This window comes from Ixodes scapularis, unplaced genomic scaffold (genome assembly GCF_016920785.2).
Source record: "Ixodes scapularis isolate PalLabHiFi unplaced genomic scaffold, ASM1692078v2 PGA_scaffold9__187_contigs__length_104089568, whole genome shotgun sequence".
In the NCBI taxonomy this organism is placed as follows: Eukaryota; Metazoa; Arthropoda; class Arachnida; order Ixodida; family Ixodidae; genus Ixodes; species Ixodes scapularis.
The window spans coordinates 4017302-4039307 of NW_024609884.1; the positions used below are offsets into that span (position 1 = coordinate 4017302).

Sequence of the window (22006 nt, forward strand, 5' to 3'; positions counted from 1 at the left end):
CACGTTCACTTTGCTGATTTGGCACGTAGACACATGTTATACGCCATTGCTTACCGGAAAAGGAAAAATCGCATACAATCAAACGCCCATTCGTACAAACAGCAACAGACTCTGCCACAATTCCTACGGAATTGCGCAAAAATAAAGCACAACCGCCAGATCTACCAACGGAGTGGCATACACACACATTATAGCGAGCGCTGAAAGGCTGAAGCATACGGCTCGTTTGCTCTTCGCTCTCTACTTTCGTCTCTTGCACAGCCACTACGTCAAGGTCGTTATCCAGAAAAAGGCGGCTAAGTTGGTACTGCCTGCGCCTGGCCGCCAGGCCCCGTACATTCAGCGTGGCGACACGTAGGGCTGTATCGAGATTACCTGCCCTTTCTGAGCGAGTAGAACGGAGCTGCTTGGTGCTCACCTCGGCTCTTTGAGAGACGCCTAACGACTCACTGTCCCGAAGCGCTGGCCGGCCATTTTCGGCAGCCGAAAAGTCCAAGGCGCTACAGGAGGTCTCCGTCTCGGCCACGTCGTGTTTACGTCCCTCTAGAGTTCCGAGTGCCTTGCAGAGCGCGAGGCCTCACTACTGCGTGGGCGGCGTCACCATCGGACTTCGGTCCGGTGGTATGTTGGGCTTGGGTCTCAGGCTTGACCGCCGCGTCAGAGGCGCCTTTGGGGGCGGCTCATCGGGGGCAGCCGCTCCGGAGTTCTGGCTGACTTTTTCACCAAGTTCACGAGCCCGCTTGGGGACCGGGGACGTGGGGACCTCTGTCTCGACGTCCTTAGGTTCAACCTTGTCAGTATGCGGCGTCTCGATAGCTGAAGACTTCGCCAAGCCGACGTTTTCCACACTCGGTGCACCGCCCGCCGACGTCTTCGCAGGTAGCCTACCGCGGTCACCGTCGCTTCGGCTTTCGTCACTGCTCCCCAAAGGGCCAAGGGGTGCTGGTGCCTGCTCGGGTAGCTGACTCGCTCCTCCGCTAACAGCTTCCTCGGCGTCAGCCACGTCCATGACGTGCTCCGAAATATCGTCGCTCCTCACGGGCCCTGCGACGCTCGCGTAAGTGCGGACGCATTGGCTCTCACTGTGGCTGAAACGTCTGCAGGACGCACAGCGTGGTACTCTGCACTCCCGGCGTATATGGCCCTTGCCCTTACACCGAAGGCAAAGCGGCGCCCTGCCCGGCACCACCACCAACACCAGGTCGCCAGCGATGCGCAGCTGGTGAGGGATGTCCTCCACCGTGACGCCGGCTGCCAGCTTGAGGGTCACCGAGCGTGTCGTCGACCCCGTGTCCATACAGCCTGGCACGTGCCACTTGTCTCTTGTGATCCCCGTCACCCTCCCAAAGGGCGCCAGGGCCACACGCACTTCTTCATCTTGGACGTGGTGCAGCAGCCAGTGGAGCTTGAGTCGCGTGTCCTGGTTATTCGGGTCCACCACGACACAGCGGCCTTCCTTGACTGTGAAGCCGTCGGTTGCGAGCAACTTCTTCTTGCCCTCGGCGCTCCTGAAGGTCACAGCCCACACGTGGTTGTACTGGTACGCCCCCAAGGCGAGCACTTCAGGGAGAAGTGCCGCACGGGCCAAGGCGTCTCGGAAATGTTCCAGGCGGTAGGGCCGGGCTCGCACATCGGCGTGTAAAAAAATCGTGTTCTGGACAGACGAGCCAGTAGGCACCGTAGGCATTATCACTTCGTAGTCCTGCGATGCAGAGTCAGCGTTCCTGCTTCCGCGGCCGGAAAGGGCCGCTGATACCGCTCCGACGGAGCTCATGATAAGTACGTCCGATCTGCTCGGCAGCCGGAAGTCGAATGACAGCGGCGCGGCTGTGTCATGGGTAGACCATAGATGGAGCGCTTTTTGACGTATCGCTAAAGGATTTCATACAGAAGCAACTGTCATTGGTTCATTTTCCGCGTCACAGTTTCAAACCTCTTTCGCACGTCACGTCGCACGTCACGTCGCACGTCATTATAAATTAATTTCAAAGTGCAAAAAGTGTGCGCCGCCCGGGAATCGAACCCGGGTCGCAAGAATGGGAATCTTGCATGATACCACTACACCAGCGGCGCGGCTGTGTCATGGGTAGACCATAGACGGAGCGCTCTTTGACGTATCGCTAAAGGATTTCATACAGAAGCAACTGTCACCTCTTTCGCACGTCACGTCGCACGTCACGTCGCACATCATTATAAATTAATTTCAAAGTGCAAAAAGTGTGCGCCGCCCGGGAATCGAACCCGGGTCGCAAGAATGGGAATCTTGCATGATACCACTACACCAGCGGCGCGGCTGTGTCATGGGTAGACCATAGACGGAGCGCTCTTTGACGTATCGCTAAAGGATTTCATACAGAAGCAACTGTCACCTCTTTCGCACGTCACGTCGCACGTCACGTCGCACATCATTATAAATTAATTTCAAAGTGCAAAAAGTGTGCGCCGCCCGGGAATCGAACCCGGGTCGCAAGAATGGGAATCTTGCATGATACCACTACACCAGCGGCGCGGCTGTGTCATGGGTAGACCATAGACGGAGCTGTCTTTGACGTATCGCTAAAGGATTTAATACAGCAGCAACTGTCATTGGTTCATTATCATATGCCTCCCTTATAAATGTTTTTTTTTCTTTTTTTTTTTTTTTGGGGGGGGGGGGGGGAAGGAGGGGGTTGAGGGTTGAATGTCTCGTGTCTCCCGCAAAAAAATGTACACACAAAACTCTGGACAGCTATCGCCATCTATGAGCGACGGGGGCAACGAGACAACCGGTTTACCGGCCTCGCTTATAGATGGCGGCAACACTTCCACCCTTTCCACTCTGGTTTTCACCAGAGTGGAAAGGCTGAATTTCTCTAGGCGTCGCCCTAGATGTCGTCCTAGAAGTCGTCCTTGAGGTTGTCCTCGAGGACGCGCGAAATAAGAGCATTGCAGGGAACGATCGAAGGCAGGTCTCTCAGGCTTGCAGATGTTTATAAAAGTTTTCATAGAGGATCCCGTGTCGACGAAAATGACCTTTGTCTAGAACTGAAAACAGCCAAGTCAAGATAGGTCCATTGCTGGAGCGAGTCGATCAATGATTCAACGATTCGAAATCGATGCATGAGCATGTTTCAGAAGTACAAATTGAAGTTTTCTTTTCAGCTACGTTATGGACTAATTTTCAAAATAAGAAGAACCCAGTCGCGTTGTGACGGTCAACGTAAGTTCACGGCTCTCTGCTATCGCGCAGGAGATCGCGATTCAGGAAAACGGATAGAACTTTTCGACAATGTTGAGCCACACGCAGCAGCGGAATTGAGCCTTCAACTAAGCGTTGTATATAATAAAATCGTGTCAATGTTACCACTGCAGGATATAAGATAAATTAAGTTACGAAAAGTTACAAGCTGAAACAGTGATTCTCACGAGAAAACTTGCGCCCACCTTGCGAGCGTAGCCCATGTTCATCGAGGACACAGCGGTAAATTCGGTACGCGCTCTATGCACGAAAAGTTCCGAGCACACTCGAGTTTTTTTTTGTTTTTTTTTTTTTGTTTTTGTTTGTTTGTTTTTTACAGGCACAACTTATTGCCGCCGGAGGTTTGGACATTTAGAAAGCGATGGAGTTTGAAGAGATTGCAGCCGCAGTCTCCTTGTCGCATACCGTGCACGATACAGATGTCATACGATCATATTCTGCGTTTTGAATTGTTATTTTTGCAGTCCATTACCTAACAATGATGTCCCGATGACCAGGGGATCGTCCTCATTGATTCCGCTAGCTCTAATTACCCTTGGAAGTAAAATAAAATAATAAAAAAACGCAAAAAAAAAAAAAAAAAGATCTTGAATGAATTTAGGCGTCCAAGGAGTTCATTCGGCTCTTTCGCTCGTTCCTAACACTCAGAATTGGAGGAAAGCGCAAGTTGGTTGAATAAAATTATTAGCTGAGTTAGAGACGCTGTCGGTCGCTGTTACTTTCTCTTCCACTGCAAAAAAAAAAAAAATTGTTTTTGCTCTTGTTTTGGGTTAAAATCATCATGGTAAACTTCCACCAACTCGCCTGCGCCCGGCCGTAATTTCATACAAAAGTGTCGTGGTGTCACGGATTCAGGCTGGCGGATCTTCATGGCAATAAAACGTACCAGCGTTAAAAAGTAGCCAGAAAGTAGGCAAGTAGCAACGTAAAGTTTCAAAGGCCATGGACCTAAAAAAAAGTAGCCAATTTGGAGCAAAGTAGCGAAACCTGGCAACCCTGCACCGAACACAAAAGAAACGGTTAAAGCAGTTCGCGTACTCCCGCCGCGAGCCTTGCGCAAGCCTTCCGTGCGCGAAGGAGGCGAAAATTCTGCCCCGGGAGAATCAAAGAGGCTAAAGAGGAAAAAGGCCGGAGCATGCACCGTTTGGCGTTCCGGGGAAAAAAAAATTAACGAAAAGAAGAGAACATGCGTTGCGGAGACGCCTTCCTCTGAAGTCGGCCCACTTGTTGTGAATCTGTGACGTCATAACCCAGAGCGGTGAGGCCTTAGCTGTTGTTGGTGTTAGCACTGACGGCACGGCTCTGCGGCACGGACGGCACGGACGGGGATCACTGCTGCCATCTATCGGCTATTGTGCCAATCAGACATGCGTCTGGTTAAGATACGTAGGGAAGTGAAGTTCTTTGGTTCCTTTTTTGTTCAAGTAAATTCGTAATTTAAAACTGTGGTACGAAAAATTAACCAATTGCGGGTACTTCTGCAATAAATCTTTCGCTGATACGTTCAGAGGTGCTCCTTCTGCGATCCACGCTTGACATAGTTGCGCCGCTGGTGTAGTGGTATCATGCAAGATTCCCATTCTTGCGACCCGGGTTCGATTCCCGGGCGGCGCACGCTTTTTTGCACTTTTAGAAATTAAATTATAATGCATGTCTGTATGACTCCATGTCGTGTTGGTATCACGGTGGCGCTTATTTTGGCAAAATAAAACTAATATCATTTTCTTCCGCCTGCTTTTCAGTCGTTTGCATCATCATCAAGCCTTCTCACACCGTAGCTTCGCCGAGAAATGTTCGCGCGTCGCAATAATAGTAATAATAATAATAATAATGCTTTATTCGTACTTTGGAAGGGTTGATCCAGGCACACTAGGTCGCATAAGGCAGTGATGCCCATACCACGGAGGCTTGCGGTCCCAAGCTGGGGCCCATTATTGCACACACACACGTGCAAAATTCCAGTTAACAAAAAACGCTTTTTGTGTGTGTGTGTGTGTGGGGGGGGGGGGGGGGGGGGGGTGTTGTCAGCATTCATCACACGTGCTGCACAGCCTTAGTCTCTCCCCCCCCCCCCCCCCCCCCCAATACAAAAAGCATGGTATTTTTTAACGCGAAAATAAACTACATATCGCCAAACGCTCATTCTTCGCACAAATGTAGTGCTAGCAGTCCAAACTACTGCAGATGCCAACGTTTCAGCACTAACCGTTATTTTATTCAATGGAAAGGATTTTATGAATTTTTAGTGGAAAAATGATGACGACAGAGCTCTCAAATACATAGAGCTCATGGCGCTGCCAGTCACCGAAAACGGGCGAAAATGGGCTTCATTTTCCCATTAAAATGTTCAGAAAATCACATAACTTAACTTTAGTTAGTGCTGAAACTTTGGCATCTCATTTGGAGTGCTAGTGCTTCATTTGGACTGATTTGGACGGAGAATGAGCCTTCAGGAATACTTTCATTTTGCGGTAAAAAAAAAATACGCTTACATCCAAGTCAACCCCGAAAGGGTCCTCTTGCTTCTTTCTATCGACTGGCGGAGGCTTCGACTAATGTTAAGACCACACAGAATGATAAAAACTGACTTTTCTCTGCCACTCTCCCGTAAAACGACAATTACAAAGAACAGAATTAAAAAAAAAAAAAAAAAAAAAGACCATGCACATCATTTCTGAAAAAGTGTGATCCGTGCAGGAACAATGAGCGTGACGCTTAATTCTTGCTCGTTGCCCCCGCGCGCATTGCAGTTCTTATGTTTATTCGTATTCTAAAGATTGTTATTCTCTGACAGACTTCCAAAATTTTCAGTCATTGGCTACCTGAGCGTTCCGCAGAGAAGTGCACGCAACGGGAATATTTTGTTACCCTGTTGGGATTATTTTTTTTTTTTCAACGCATATTTATCTTTAATATTTATCTTTTTAATGATTGGACGAACGAAGTTTCGTGCGTGGATGTGATTTTCATAGACCAATCTGGCAAAAAAGGTCAAACTTTTAACGGGAAAATAGTAACAAATAGTTCGTGCAATTTTTGTTTTTTTTTCTTTTTTTTCGACGGTTTGAGCAAAGAAAAACACCCCTGAAAAAGTTTCCTGGCTACGCCACAGCACTATATCACCAAATCCTTGAATATAGGAAAAACTACACTGAGCAATGGTTGTGTCAAAACATTCACTTGGGATCATTTTGTCCGGAATCATTTTAACCATTTTCTCCTACACCTGTATTCCTGCAGACCTGAAACCAAGGCTTTCAAACATCTGCCGACAGTACCAGCTTCAACGGGTCTTCCTCTTCCATCAAGGGAAGCTGCTGTTGCGAGGACATAAACCTACGGGCTTGTTAGACCCCAACTTATCAATGACAACAGGCAAAAACAATAACAAAGACCCTATGCCGGTGATGCAAACATCACGTAACCACAGCTATAAAAAGGGGAACCCCCAGACATGAGCAAGACAGGGACATGCTACTGAACATTACCACTTCATGTCTCAATAAACATTGTCATCTTATAGCCTGAACCCGATTCCCTGCGAACTATCATCTTTACGCATTTGCTCAAAGTCTGATCAGTGCAAGTCCACTACAGAATCTACCCTCAATGTGAAAGGCTGCATTGCAGTCAATGGCACCGCTGACAATCCCTGCAAGTCGGCCATGCGTGGAGCACTGCCATGCTGCTTTGCATGCTTAATTTCCTTTTGCACTTTAATACTTACAGCTAGCGAAGATTTGGGGCCATTTCCTATTTATTCTCCAAATTACCCACTTCTCCCCCTCCACCCCAAAAGCCACTAAGCTGGGGCTTCCCCATTACATCTGCACCCAAGACATTCCAACGGCTAAACTAGGGCGACTGAATCTTCAGTTGAGGCCTTTAGGGCGATGCTACTTTTTTGTAGTGCATTTTGCACTCACGGGGATATAGAAAGAAATAAAGGAAAACAAAATGTTGTCGTAGTACAGCAAATGCCAAGAGCTTGTACCAAGTACATGAAGGCACCTTACACTCGGCACCACATATTTTTCGCTACATTATCAAAGCTACCATAGCTGCCACAGTGCTGCAGGCCTGCACTGCTGCGAGCATGTGACTGTCTTGCCTCTCATTCGCATGCAGTCTCGTGCAAAGGCGAGGCCAAAAAAATCCATGTGCTCAAGCAATTAACTTGGACAATGTTGGAGCACTGTAAAAGCTACGCTTGCCTTCATAACCTAGCACAAAATAGTTGACGCGGAGTGGAGTGCCGGGAGATGGTTTTTCACGTTTGAGTAAAAAATAGTAATAGCATCACAAAGCAAGATGGCCCCAATGTCACCACCCCCAACACAATGTGTTTTTTGGAGAATTTTTCTGTCAATCGTACAACCGTACAAATTGGTCAAAATTTGGGAGTCTACCGGGCAATAAGGGAGACGTCGCAGGTATGCTATACAAACCTTATCTTCAGAAAGCCAGATTGAAATCGAATTGTGGATTCCAACTGAAGGAATCTAGAAAGATTAAAATTGCCCAAGCTATAAGTAAGGCTGACACTGCAACCTGAGAAAAATAGCAACAACCAGTGAACAAAAATGTGCTGTACACGGTTTTATTTCTCTCCGTTTAGGACAAGTGCAAGAAGCAACACTGAAGCATTCTTTATACAGTATTTCCACAAGGTGTCAAAAAGCGTAGCTTCCGTGTTAAAGAAGCTTGGCGCTCATCCACGCCACCTTCAATGGGGGTCTCAGATCCCTCGTTAGTGAACACACAAAAAGAAAAAAAAAAAAAAAAAAAGCAGCTGCAACACACCACAAAACTACACCCACCCACATGCACAGAACTTAGGAGTGCCCAGAAGCGCCAGCCTCCTATAACTCGGTGAACACACACACACACATACACACAAAAGCCTAGGAATCTTTAGCCTTGGCCTGCTTCTCATATTTCTCCAGCAGGACTTTCTGGTACAAAGCCTGGTTGCTCCAGATCTCTGCCGCGTAGCCATTGAGGGGGCTCGACACGTTGGGCTCTGCACAAGAGGGAAAGGATCAGGCCCTGGGGCATCTTTGCCAGAGATGCAACACACACACGAAACCAGATCGGGTCCCCCATCACCTTTCCCCATCAGCCACTCGGATGTTTGTGCACTCTATTTATACCCGACGGGTTCCTTCAACCCTCTGCACAAGTGCCTGTTCAAAGCCACCGCCTCACTTCACTCTTTTTGAGATTCCCCAAACTTCTAACCAAATGTCCCTAATCAGATTCTTCCAACCACCACACAAAGCATGAAGCTTCATCTTTGAAGTAACGAGAGAGAATCGTAACCATCTTGAGAAAAACGCTGTAGCACCTTCACTGGTTGGCTATGTGTGGTACACAGTTGATAAGCTACCAAGCAAATGCTCCTCTACTGTTCTTTTTTTTGAGGGGTAAAAAAGAGGCATTTCAGGACTCTACACTATCTTCTAGCCACGTCTAAAGGTCTATTCACAGGACCGATTTTTCCCTCCACAGAGGGGATTGGATGTCATTGTTATTTGAGGTCATGCATGTTTGCTAATCTGTTTCCTTGCAGAGAACCACTGCCCCCAGCAAGAGTGTAGTGAAGGTCATGAACACATTCAAGAGAAGGGAAACTCTGCCAACCGAACTACGCACAACTCAGTCGTGCGAGTGCTCTGCCTAATTATTTGAAAGGCCGACCCTACAGAATCATCTGCCGGGAAAGAAAACCGGTTCCCCGCCTCTCCAGTCCCCCACGCACCTTTCTCTCCTCCCCCGACAAAAGCAGGTCTCTAAACTACTCCCTGCAGAAAGAAGGAGCATTTCCCTCCTCCTCAAAGGAAAGGAGGAATTGAGGGAGTTTCCTCCTTTCTGGTTGCTTGTCGGCACCTTTAACTGCCTCCCCTTCCTCACAGCTCACATGTGAGCAGACCATAAAGGGGATCCAATACATAGCACACAGCTTTTAAAACTGAATTTATGGTTACAGCACAGAGAAAAATGCAGACTTCCCAAAGTGGTCCCCAAATAAGGGGGTGGGGGTCGTCACCCTGGTCTGGCAGGGTTTAGCTACTCTATAGGCAAATATTACCGAGATTCAGGCACGTAGCCAGGATTTTGTTTCGGGGGGGGGGGCACCCATGACAAAATGCTGTATGAAGGGGAGGGAGGAGAGGAGGTCCCAGCAAAATGAAAAGATTTCGAGGGGGGGGGGGGGGGGGGGGGGGGGGCTGGCTACATGCCTGCCGAGATTCCAGACAAGTTAATGAAGCACTCAGCTGAGAATTTATTTACACTGCCCGGTGGACTTTGTAAGATATGTTTTTTTGGAAACCATGAAATAGAAATATAAAAAGGCCTGTGCCTGCATATTTTGCCTTCAGAAAGTGTGATTGAAATGTACTCGTGATGATGTCAATGCACACTAAATGCTTGCATATCTGGAGAAGCTCTTCTTTTGAAATTATGTGCACAGACCAGAGCGGAGAATAAAAGTCAAGTTGATTTAAATCCTGATTTAAATCACACTGGTCTATTTCAATCAAACTTTTCCAACAAAAATAATACACAATTTTTTTTCATTCAGTTTGTCTATTTATTACTTGATACTTTCTGTGTGCACTTGTTTTGTATTTAAATTTTTAAGAAAATCACCAAGCAAAAAATTTAAAGCAGATTGAACACAAACAACTCTTCTAAGCAAATCGGAGCATTTAGCTTGTTTTTATGTTCCACTTTGTTCGTCATTTATGTAATGCAGCTACTGCAAACAAATCAAAACTTGAAAGAAACCAAAACAAGAAAAGTAATGCCCTATTGCAAGCAAATCAGAATGTAAAAGAAAAAGCTAAATCAGCTTTATCACTACCTAAAAAAAAAAGTTGCTTTTGTTCTAGTATGGTGGGTTGACATCAATTTAAAGTTATTAATTAAACTAGTTAAAAATCTGAAATGTACAGTAATCCTTTCTTCCATATTGTGTTTAGTGGTGGAGCAAATTGATCAATCTGTCAAATTTAAAAATGCATATAGTGATAAAGCATCACTTTTTTCTAGCTACAGGCTCTGTTCAGATAAGATCATGCGTGCGAGTCTGGAAGTATTTCTTGTTTTTGTTGATTTTTTTAGTATGTTACTCCTCAACATGTGTATGAAACGTAATAAAAGATTTTGCAAAAAACAAAATATCTGAAGAGAAATAAGATTTTAGGAGTGTGCCAACACGGCATTTTGATTTTTGAAGTTTTTGTTTAGGTCCCCCCCCCCCCCCCATGCTTGGCAATACCTACAACACAAACTACAAATATCAGAAATCTAAAATATTTTCTATTAATAATAGATCATGGGAACAATTGGTGTAGATATGTACAGCATTGTGGAGGGTATATATTTTGCATCAAAAATTCGCAAACATGGCTACTTTGATGTTTTGTCACAAGATTTATGAGCTGTTATCTAAAAAGAAATGTAATACAACATTAAAATGTATGTCATGTATTCTTATTAAAATGTTCTTTCAAATAATATATAAATCATTGCTTTATCTAAAAAATAAAATGTTTATGACCCTCCAAACATGCTCTAAAGTACAAAGTTGGAAAATTTCCAGAGGCAATTAAAAAAAAAAACATCTTCGATTTTCCTGAAACTCAGTTATAGTTCTCCACCATACTGTTGTGTTTATTCATAAAAAAAACATGTTGCATCATTTTGTTTCCTTCAAAGTTACAACGCTGCAAAGTGTACCTTCCATGCCGGCATTTTTGCCCAATGTCAAAGACGAGATTATCTTTTGATTCCCTGTATTTTATGGCTCTATAAATATATATACAGGGTGTCACAAAAGAAAATTTACACTGTCTTTTTTACCGAAAAGATAAACTAGGCATCGCCGAACGCTCATTCTCCGCCCAAAGGTAGCTAGAGGTCACAACCAGATGCCAAAGTTTCAGCCCGATTTGATAACGTAATCAAAAGTTATAAGCGATTTTCTGAAAATTTCAACGAGAAAATGGCGGCCGACGGAGTTTTCAAACACATGGGACTCTATTGCACCAGAAACCGAAAACGGGCAAAAATGGGCTCCATTTTCCCATTGAAATTTTCAGAAAATCCCTTATAACTTTTGATTAAATTATCGGATCGGCTGAAACTTTGGCATATGGTTGTGACCTCTAGCTCTGCCTCTTGGCAGAGAATGAGCGTTCGGCGATGCCTAGTTTATTTTTGCGGTAAAAAAGACCATGTAAATTTTCTTTTGTGACACCCTGTATATATTTTTTTTTGTGCTGTATTCGGGTAGTGGGCTCAGGCTGTATTCTACTAATTAAAAGAATACCCACGTTGCTCTTCCTTTGCATTTATTTAACCAATAAGCATGCTTTGCTCTTTAAAGTTACAAGTTTTAGGAGCTTTAGCCGAATTTTTTCCACTTGTAATTACTACTACCTTTTTTTTTATAGAAAGTAGAAAAGTAAGAACAGTGGTGCAAATTATATGCAAACATTTATATCTATATTCGCAATGAAATGGAAAGGTTTGAGCCACCAAACTTGTTAAATTGCTATTCACGATGGTTGTAGGTCCGGCTGGCCAAGTTAAACCTGTGACTTCACTGGCAGGCGGCAGAGCTTTTTAAAATTCGAGGCCAACCTGCAATCTAGACCAAAGAAGGTAGACCTGTTATAGTACTGAGCATAGTTTGAGCCTATCTCGCTAACCAGGTGCTCCCCCCCGTCAGCAACTGCTCCTAGCGCAAAGCGGTGTTAGCTCGACGCACGCAGCCTCGTGAGAGGAGGTGAAGGTTGACGCGAGCAGCGCAAGTGCCACGGTACTCGTAGCCAAGACAAAGAGGCATGCGACAGACAAGCAAGTCATCAGGAGCACACCCTGGGTCGGTCTTATTGTCTTTTGCAAAGTTTTCTCACCATGTTTAGCCACCAACATCACTCACATTGACTGGAAATTTAGACCATGACTCGTGCAACCGGCCAGCGCGGTTGACGAGAAATCTGTCTCACCTTAAAGGCCGACCTACAAAATCAATTTCTGCAAGGTAAGAAAATCCTCCTTGACACCCCCCATTTCTCCCTCCCACTGCTATCTTGTCTAGAAAGTGGGGGGCATTCCTTTTGTAGCTGCATCTTGGGGCTGGATAATCCAGCTTATCCAGCCCCAAAATGCAGCAACAAAAGGAGTTCCCCACTCCCCCCCCCCCCCCCCCCAAGGTCAAGATAGCAGTGGGTGAGGGGGAAATGGAAAGGGTGGCAAGGAGGATTTTCCTACTATGTGGAAAAACTTTTTTTAGGTCGGGCTTTGAACGCGCCACGAAATAATTTTTGGGCTGGGATAAATACATTTAGATTGGGATTTTACTAATAGCACATTATTTAGAGTTGAAAACAAAAGAGGTTACAAAGTCAAAAGCCTGGCTTACAGCACGAAAATTTGAAAACATAGCAGACTACTTTGTACCTACTTTCCTTCAAAAGCTCTCTGCGTTTTCACTGCGATACACTCACGGTGCCAAAAAAACGTTAGCCGACCCCAGCTCATGCGTTGAACGCAAGCAATGCGTCACTGTACTATCTCACTATACCCCTTTCATCTCTAAGCTGACAGTGTGGCTACAGGCTTGCCGGACCAATCGGCCACCTCCCTTTCATCACATGACCCCATTTTCTGCGCGAGGGTATGCGCAAGGAAGCGTGATTATGTGGCAAAAGATGACTGCCCCAATGAGCACTGTCAGCTTGGGGAGAAAGGAGGATACTGTCGAGACCGGTTATAATGAAGTCAACGGGAATCGGAAATCGCTTCGCTATATCCGCTTCTTTGTTATATATGAACTCGTACAATAACATTAAAAAAAAAAAAAAAGATAACACGGGTTGTCACAAGCCCATGTTTATCGAGCCTGCAGAAAGCAGTCGAGGAATCCCTCGACCGCTAGATCGGAGCTGCTTCTCACCAACTGCAAGAATCTCCAATCGAAAAAAGATCCTGCTACATACGGACCGTGTCAACAGCTGCAACGGCCGCCACAGAGAACACCGGCGGTGGACAGCATTCTTTACGCTTATGCACACTCCGTCGAGGATGGCACGCTTTTGAACCAAGGAGATTGACTTGGTCTTTTCCGTCGAGGTGCCGGCGGTGCCGCGACTTTCCATCACTGAGTGGCGATAATTCGCTAAATCGGTGCTTGAGCGAAGTAGACTTCCAAGCAAGAGCGACCTCACTGACCAGACCCAGACACAAATCACGAAGCAAAGAAAGAAGCGCGCACGGCACCGAGTTCGCGCTTAAGCATATCTGCCATCGGGATTGAGAGCCTAGATTTAAGAGATGTAGCAACTGCTCAATCGGGGTCACGTGGTTTGTGGGTTGCATTTGCAAAATGAGCTGCAGCACACAAGGAGTCAAAACTCAAAAGCGTTCACCTCCTCCAAACGTGTCCGCCTCGCCACACTGGCCATGCAACAATCGAATGCAGCCGTACTTACTGCTCCCTCTCTTAAACTCCGTCATATCCGCCAGTATGTTGCCGTTAGCACTTCAAATGCCCCTATCGTCATGCCACGACGGCCTCTCCACGAGCGATGCGGTAAAGCCGCTTCCCAGATAAGGAGCGGGGAGCAGACAACGTTGCACAGACTGCTGCCGGCAGTTTTTCCAGCATTTGCATCCTGCTCTGGGTGGCTTCTTGGCAATCCGAGACTTAGTAAATTTTCCGAACTTTATTCTTTTTTAAATTATCGCAAAATTTCTCTTCTCTATATGCGTGCGAGCCGCTCAATTTTGTTCGCTAAAAACAGACACAAATGCATTGTAAAAGTGCAAACGGGAATGGGAAATCATGATTGCTTCGCTGTAGCCGCTATTTCGTCATAACTGGTCTCGACAGTAGATGCGTGCAGCAGTACTACGGAAGCCACGGTCAAGAGAGGGGGAAAGCAACTTTTGTCCGAATTTTGAGTGACAAGCTAATCTTCTAGGGGGACAATGGCGACGCGTGGGTACACAAATGAGGGTAGTCTTGAACTGCTAGTGGTATACTCTGGCACCTGTACCTTTGGTAACACTGCGCGATTTCTGAGTTGAAGAGGAAAGCTAAAAAGGAAAAAGTTGAAAAAACATTTCATGGACCCTTTGAAGGGACGGTGCAACGATTTCCGGACTTTGGCCAATTAACTGCGGGAATTAATCTGTTACCCATGAAACGAAGAACAGAAAACCATTTTTTCTTGCTAGATTTTTTTTTTTTTTTTAGATAAAACAAACTGAAGGTGCTTTTTATTTCTGACATTGTCTTTCGAGTGACATCTCTGGGGGACCAGCTGGTTCCCCAGTGGGCTCTGTTTTCACAGCTGCTTCCTCCGCAAATGTACTTTTCAAGGACAAGCATCGCCAGAGGTCATAGTGAACGATCGACACAAAAGACGTTTTGCCACGGGGCGAGTGTAGCAGTGGAGGGGGACAAGTTTTATTGACTTCCGCAAGGCCCCCTACAAAGCACCGGCACAGTTCCCGTAACCGCCAAACGTGGCTGCAGATCCGCAAGTAATCTGTTTTTTCCTTTGCAATTATGCACCGGAATAGCAGCCCTTCTGGGAAGGTGGCACGTTTTTCTCACTTGTGCCCAGATAAATTATATTAAAAATACAAAATGCAAATTCTTTCAACTATAAAATCGTTGCACTGTCCCTTCAAGTCAAAGCGCAGCCGACGCTACAAGCCAGTGGGACGAATCAAACAGCGTCAAAGCGCAACATCATGGCATTTGCCACCTTCCAATAAGTGTTCTTTCATCAGCTAGGCCAATCAAGTACAGCGAATGTCCCGGGACTTGCACTTTTAGCATGCTTGTTCGTGGTTGTTTGTGTTCAAGCCGTCGACTATGCTCTGACCTAAGATGAGACAAACTATGCGGCAAGTAGAGATGCTCAAAACATATTCACACCACTTTTCTTTCCTCCTACTTCTCTGAATAATAGAATCGACGAATAATTAAATATATTAATTTCTTTTCTTTTGTTAAAGCCCATTCGGCACAGTTGTGGTGCAATTCTTAGCAAAAAATGGCATTTTGGCACAAGATGTAGCAGACTCATTCATGGCGCAATTCGGTGCAAATGACGCAGCACTTCCACCACTAACAATTTGTGACTAACAAGTGCCCCTCACAGGGAACGGAGTGAAGGAGACACTTTAAACAAAGTATTCAATCATGCTTGTTTGATGTGGATGGCCGGCACTGCCAGCCAGATAAAGAATGCTTTATCAATGTTGCCTGCACATGAGCGCCCACTGGCAGCAATGACTCGCAGGTGCATTTATCTCGCAAATATTGGCACATAAAACAATAAGTAACATCTGCTTCATGGTTCATAAAATTTTCTCCTGAGCACTAGTCTGCTAAGCAATAAAAATTATTTCATGGTCTCTTCAAAACAGCGCTAAAATGCTCCCTCCACAGTTTCAACCTACCTGAACCACCCAGGGCTAGAAATATAATAGTAAAGAACAACACATCCAAACTTAAAAAAAAAAAAAAAAAAAAAAAAAGAAAAGGACACTTTCTCTTTAGTAGAATCTTAGAAGCTGCAATGTACACACCTCCGAGAAGAGACTGAATGGAGAGCAGGACTGTGCGAACGTCCAGGAGAGCTGTCCACTTCTCCTTTAAAATGTCCAAGCAAATGTTTCCCAGCGAGTCCACATTGGGGTGGAAGCAGGGTGTCTCAAAGCGAACCTGGGGCGACTCGTACGGGTAGGTGCTGGGAAAGTCCAGTACAAGACGGTACTTGAGCTTCTCATAGACCTGCACCAAAGCAGACAGCATCATGGATTAAGGAACACGTCAAGCCATTCCACACTCAGTGGATGGATCCGCAGCACCTCAAGTGTACCTTACGGCCTAGGAAAGCAACTAAGTGAACCAACTTCAACACAAAAGCGGAATATAAGTTTCATTTCTTAAAGCGCTCACAAGGTCATCTTGGTACATTTTTCTCGTCATTAACCCATTTTCAAACGGATCGGTCAACTGACTGTGGCCTTGCTAAAAAAACTCAGTAAACTAAATATCGACCCTAAAGTTCTCAATTGGATTCATTCTTTCTTGACTAACCGCAAACAATCGGTTACCACCAATGACTCTAGCTCCACTTTAGTTTCTGTCACTTCACGAGTACCACAGGGTTCAGTCTAAGGACCTTTGCTATTGTTAATCTATATCAATGACTTACCATCTCATATTTCATCCAATATTTCACTATTCGCTGATGACTGCATCCTATACAGCGAAGTAACCAATAACCTTGAATCGAGACAGTTACAAATAATAATAATGCAGTGTCACTTCGGTGCGAATCATGGTCAATGCAATTAAACTTTACTAAACGTAAATCTATGCGCATATCCAGATGTATAGCAGTACCTGCAGATTCTAATATTAAAGGAATTGCATTAAAGTCGGTCTCAGAGTATGAGTACTTTGGTGTACATATCACGTCTGATCTAACATGCAAACATCACATAGATAATGTAACTAACAATGCACATCGCGTGCTGGGATACTTTAAGAGAAACTTTTCATTGGCACCCCAATCATTAAAGGTGATACTGTACAAAACACTCGTACGACCGAAGCTAGAGTATGCATCATCTATTTGGGACACTGGTCAATCTTCACTAGTTGCATCACATGAAGCCATACAAAACAGATCAGTAAGTTTCATTTGTTCTAAATATCATCGAACGGCAAGTATATCGTTTATGAAGGCTAACCTTTCACTTCCACATCTCTCAGCGCGCAGCAAAAATCGCTCGGTGAAGTCTATTTTCACAAAATTTATTACACTAATGCTGCACTGTGCAAAAGGCTTTTTGAGCTTCCTTTCTATGTTTCGAGTCGATCATCAACATAAAGTTGCCATCCCTCATTCAAATTGCAATGCTTTTTATCATTCTTTTGTACCATGCACATCTCATGAATGGAACCACCTTCCGGCCCCCATTGTTTCAATGGTTGACAGTGCTCTTTTCAAAAAGGCGTTGATTAGTATCTTTACTTGATTTTGTTAATCATGATGTTTATCGATTTTCCCAAGCGAGTTTTTCACTATCGACTCATTGTTCCCCCACTCCCCCTCTGTAATGCTTTATGCCCCGAGGGTAAATAAATTAAATGAAACCCCTGCCTCAAGTGCATTCTCTTCCACAGCAATGGCAGCCAAAGATCTCATCCCACATCATCTACCTTTCGGCCGAGTAAATGGTTCAGATTCTCACAGAGAGCCAGCAAGTTCTCAGGTACGACTGCTACGCAGTTTGCACAAGCGTGCCGATCCATGTGCAAGTTAAGTATACCAACCCGCAACGCCAGAGGGACATAAGCTTCTTTGTCAATTTCGAGGCTCGAAGCGGACTATTCCTTTCAGTTTCTTCGCAAACTTGTCCAGATAGCCATGGGAATTAAGACATTGACATTGCCGCGGAGACTGCCACGGGGCGTCAATAGTCAAATGCAACACATGAGCACTGCACGAGCACACGACTTGGACTACATGGTTGGGGATGAAATAATCACTGCGGTGACGGGAATATACCTAAACCCTAACAACATGTGGAGCAGAGCACGAGCCCTGTGCATTGCCAACCTCGTTGCACATCTACAACACACGGTCGACACCAGGTTGCGTGGTTACCTGGTCTGGATCAGAGCCATATATTGGGAGAGTCTGGCCAGTGGGTGTGGCGACGAAGGCGCCGGAGAGGGGAAAAGTGAAGGAAAAGGAGGAGAGCGCCGAAGGAGCGAGAGAGCAAGAAGGGAGCAATGAGGAGACGACCGCCATTTTGACGCAACGCTGTCGGCGCCGAGCACTGTTGTGGCTATGCGTCGTCTGCTACGGGCTTATTTCTCTTTTGCCTGAATAAAAGCTTGCGTTCAAATTTGGAGAAATTACATTCATTAGCTTTTTAAGGCACCGAAGAATAATGCTATATCATTTTCTTGTTAGAGCCCGCCACATAAAAAAGAGAACCGAAATTCGGATGTCGATCCCATGCATTCCGCTACGAATTCAGCAAAGCGAAGGAATGAAAATGGCGGCCCTCCCCGCTCAGCTGGGAGCAGCCGGGAGTTCACGCGCATGCGCTCACTCCTCTCGCTCTGCGCCGTGGGCTGGTTAGCTCACTCGGGAGGGGGGGCATTACAGCGCCGAGATCATAGACTGGCCATACACTCTCCATATATGGCTCTGGTCTGGATATGAGTTGAAGTGGGTTAGCCCCGTTTGGTTTTCTCGATTTCTCTCCCTCCTTAGACTGCTAGAACATGGAGGAAAATCTAACACAAGTATTGCAGGTTATGAATGGCAAGGATTCCTTCTGAGCAGTGTTTAGTGAAAGAAAGAATTGGTCAATTTTGGAGGTTCTACGTGCCAAACTAACGAAGGTCATTCAGTACACGTCAGCGGAAGACTGAGGATTAACTTCGACCACCTGGGGATCTTTTGACATGCAACCGACAGCTCAGTTACACGGCTTTCTCCGCAATACACCACCAACAGATTGTTGGCAACTCGGCCAAGATTGGAACCTGCCATGTGGGGATACACAAGCCGGCACTTTGCTTCCAAGCCACGGTGGTGGCCTTTTAAGTGAAAATAAAAAAACAAAAAAAAAAAAAAAACTTGAAAGTGTGTCAGGAACTTGTTTCAATAAAAACATTAATTACAGCAAAAGGCTATAAGTATTAGGCACCAATGAAATCATAGTTTGCACCAAGAATTGAAAGGTTATCACCGTTCCCACAGGCCCCTGAATTGTCCCAATCCAGTGAAAAAGGTTGTCGCCATCTGGAAATGCGGAGACCGTCTTGTCGCCCGACATCTGCAAAACATACATTCTGGTAGCAAACCTGTTTAATGCAGGAAGCAGCTGTTCCCACAATCATACATTGTCAGCTTACCATAAGAGTCATTAATTCCTGCTGCAGTCTGGAAAGAAATGACATGCTTAAAGTAGGCAAGGAGTTCATCTAAAGTGCCTTCCTTGTCTAATTTCCATGACTCTCAGCTAGGCTGCTTACAGTTGGCAATTGAAACACCCACATCTCGTTCACCAGTAGGTAACTTTTCAAATGAGGCTATTCACTTATTGCGTATGCTTACAAGTGGTTGTCAAGCAATCGACAGGCGAAACCTAGAACAGCCGCAATAGGAAGGAAAGACTCGGTGTAACAAAGGGGTAGTGGCAACGTGACTAGGTACAAAGTAAGCCAAATGTGTTCAGAAACGTTCCCTTTCACTTCCGAACATGTTTCACAGAGCTAGGCTGTTCACGCCACCGTCTTGTTGGCAAAAAGCTATCATAAAATCAGAGACAAGCGGACACATTTCACAGCAGCTGAACAATAGCTATCCAATATCCTTATAGATGCGGAAAGAACCGTCAACCGACTCTGATGAAAGGTAGAGGCGATAATCACAGACGCGAGCACTGCATACAGCATCGATAAAAGCTCAATATATTTGTCACACCTGAAAATTTACACATACCCCTGGCTACATTTTAGGCCTACAAACACCAAGCGATACACTTTTGTCAAAAGAGTTGGTACCGTTTTGCAACCGAGTGTTTCCCAGTGTCCACCCTCCTCTGTTCATCGCTGCTTTTCATGTTGCCACCAAGAGCCAAAGGATCAATGTTTTGAGAAGCCATTCTGGATTTCTGAGCGCAGGCCTGCAAATCGGACGAACTGACCACCATGCAAGCTTACGTTTAAAAACTAACGAACCCAAGCACTGACCAATCAGCGTGGCCGGCATTTAGAAACGAAAGATGCAGCGCAATAGCCCAATTTTCGAATTATAGTTTAGCCTGTGAGATTTTTGCATTTACACGTAAGCATTTATAGTTAGAAATATTAAAATTTATATATTTTTAAAAACGCACGGAGACGCAGTGGAGACATAGTTATTATAATGTACGCTAGAGGTTCAACTGGCGCTAGTGTCTATGCGACTTCCGGGTAGTATGACGAACCTTGATCACCTTGATTAACATTGAAAAAAGTGGAATTGCTTTAGTTACGGCATTTTTCTTCACCAGTGAACGATCAAACCGTATGTAAAATTGAGCGACGTTTTAAGCGTGTTCAAAGTTCGCCAGCATTCCGTCCTGTCACTGTATAAAAATGACCTCGTCTTGCATCTTTACGAGCGGTTAAAAACATTCGAAACGTAAAGAATAAAGCACGTACGGTACTGACAGCTGTCTCTTTTTATCCAGTGTTACTGCGTAGTTTTTGCCGTCTCTTTTGGTTTTCCACATGTCCTTCGTTCGTTTGGAAAGCGCCGACGCAGTGTTCGCGCTGACAGTGTCCGATAGTGCACATGCATAAGCATAAGTTCATGTATGAAGCGGTTTTAGCACAGTTTTTCATACCACGAATTTAAAATGAAAACGCCGTAACTGACGAATTATTTCGTTTGCGTGATTGGGAAATGTTCCAATCTACCTAGAACGTACGAATTATTCGTGGTATTTACTCTTATAATCAAGCGCAGGGAGAAAATGCACTCGCCGAACGTTTAAACTCTAGACCTCTAGACTCTAGCGTTTATTATAATAAGTCTACGAGTGGAGAGACGCCAAAAGGCGCGGGTGAAGAACATGAATAGATGAATAAATATGGCTGAAGCCTTTGAATCAGGCGGCAACTTTCGCCCTTTCGCCACCTAGCTGCTGCCTAGCTGATCTAATCCACGACCAACTCTAATCAGACAAGCCGCTGCCTGTATGTAGTGGGGTGCCTTCATGTTGTACTACGTATCTTCCAGCGATCTAGCGGTGTTCCTATTTTTTTTTTTTTTTAGAAATCTCAGAAATTAAGTTAGTTTGTAACCGCGGTTACGTGTAAATGGTGAGGCACGAGTTCGTGGTTCTGACCGGCCGCCCCGGAGTGGGGAAAACAACTTTAGTGAAGCGTGTGGTCGAATCGCTCACGAAACACGGGGCGAGTGTGTCGGGCTTTTACACGGAAGAACTGAGAGAAAATGGGCGTAGAATCGGCTTTGATGTCATCACCACGACTGGCAAAAGGGGTCCGCTGGCTCGAATACGCGAATTGTGCGGAGACGAAGCGGGGCCGTCGGTGGGGCAGTACTGCGTCAACCTCGTGTCATTTGAGGCTGTCGCTCTCGAGTCCCTGCAAGCACCTTGCGATGTCGTCATTTTGGACGAAGTCGGCAAGATGGAACTCTTCTCTCAACGCTTTCAGCAGCGAGTGCAGGAGCTCATTTTGAGTCCGGACCGTTGCATCCTCGTCACCGTGCCCGTTGCCGGAGGGAGACCGCTGCCTCTGGTCGAGCGGATAAGAGGTCACCAAAGCGCCACGGTCATCGAAATAAACCACGATAATAGGAACCATCGACTCGCGGAGATATTGTCCCTAATTCACGATGCTATCCGTAAATAAACGCAGGCATACGTGCCCGTAACACACTACCCCCAGTCGACTTGAAAATTATTAACTGCGCAGTTACGATTGACTCGGGTTTCGCGAGGCGAAGGCTGCCGCTTTTGGAGTCGCGGTAAAAGGCGGGGACCCGATCCACGCCGGAGTCAAATTTAGATGCTGAGGTGTTCGGCTGCTGCAGACCACGGCAGTAGGGTGCGCGCTGGCCGTCGCCGCGAAGAGCCCGAAGACGTCGCGTAAAACTGCAGATGCGTAAGTCAGTGAAATTCCCTTCGATCTTG

The 22006-nt window shown here is 45.7% G+C and overlaps 3 protein-coding genes and 4 non-coding genes across 7 annotated transcripts; 2 read left to right on the forward strand and 5 right to left on the reverse strand.

Annotated features, from left to right (window-relative positions):
• Positions 1-580: 580 nt before the first annotated feature.
• LOC115311530 lies at positions 581-1804 on the reverse strand. Its single transcript, XM_029970203.4, has one exon. The coding sequence runs from the start codon at positions 1772-1774 to the stop codon at positions 581-583; it is 1194 nt and encodes a 397-aa protein (XP_029826063.2). The 5' UTR covers positions 1775-1804.
• A 198-nt stretch (positions 1805-2002) lies between these two features.
• On the reverse strand, positions 2003-2073 carry Trnag-ccc. Its single transcript has one exon. It is a non-coding gene; the product is annotated as a tRNA-Gly (tRNA).
• A 147-nt stretch (positions 2074-2220) lies between these two features.
• On the reverse strand, positions 2221-2291 carry Trnag-ccc. Its single transcript has one exon. It is a non-coding gene; the product is annotated as a tRNA-Gly (tRNA).
• Positions 2292-2438: 147 nt separating this feature from the next.
• Positions 2439-2509, reverse strand: Trnag-ccc. Its single transcript has one exon. It is a non-coding gene; the product is annotated as a tRNA-Gly (tRNA).
• Positions 2510-4781: 2272 nt separating this feature from the next.
• Positions 4782-4852, forward strand: Trnag-ccc. Its single transcript has one exon. It is a non-coding gene; the product is annotated as a tRNA-Gly (tRNA).
• A 2960-nt stretch (positions 4853-7812) lies between these two features.
• LOC8031247 (ubiquitin-conjugating enzyme E2 C) lies at positions 7813-20253 on the reverse strand. Its single transcript, XM_002404800.4, has 5 exons — positions 19866-20253; positions 19215-19242; positions 19049-19135; positions 15857-16061; positions 7813-8261 (listed from the first exon to the last, which is right to left on the reverse strand). The coding sequence occupies exons 1-5, from the start codon at positions 20012-20014 to the stop codon at positions 8143-8145; spliced, it is 588 nt and encodes a 195-aa protein (XP_002404844.2). The 5' UTR covers positions 20015-20253; the 3' UTR covers positions 7813-8142.
• A 914-nt stretch (positions 20254-21167) lies between these two features.
• LOC8031246 (cancer-related nucleoside-triphosphatase) lies at positions 21168-21754 on the forward strand. Its single transcript, XM_002404799.4, has one exon. The coding sequence runs from the start codon at positions 21168-21170 to the stop codon at positions 21723-21725; it is 558 nt and encodes a 185-aa protein (XP_002404843.1). The 3' UTR covers positions 21726-21754.
• The last annotated feature ends 252 nt before the right edge of the window (positions 21755-22006 follow it).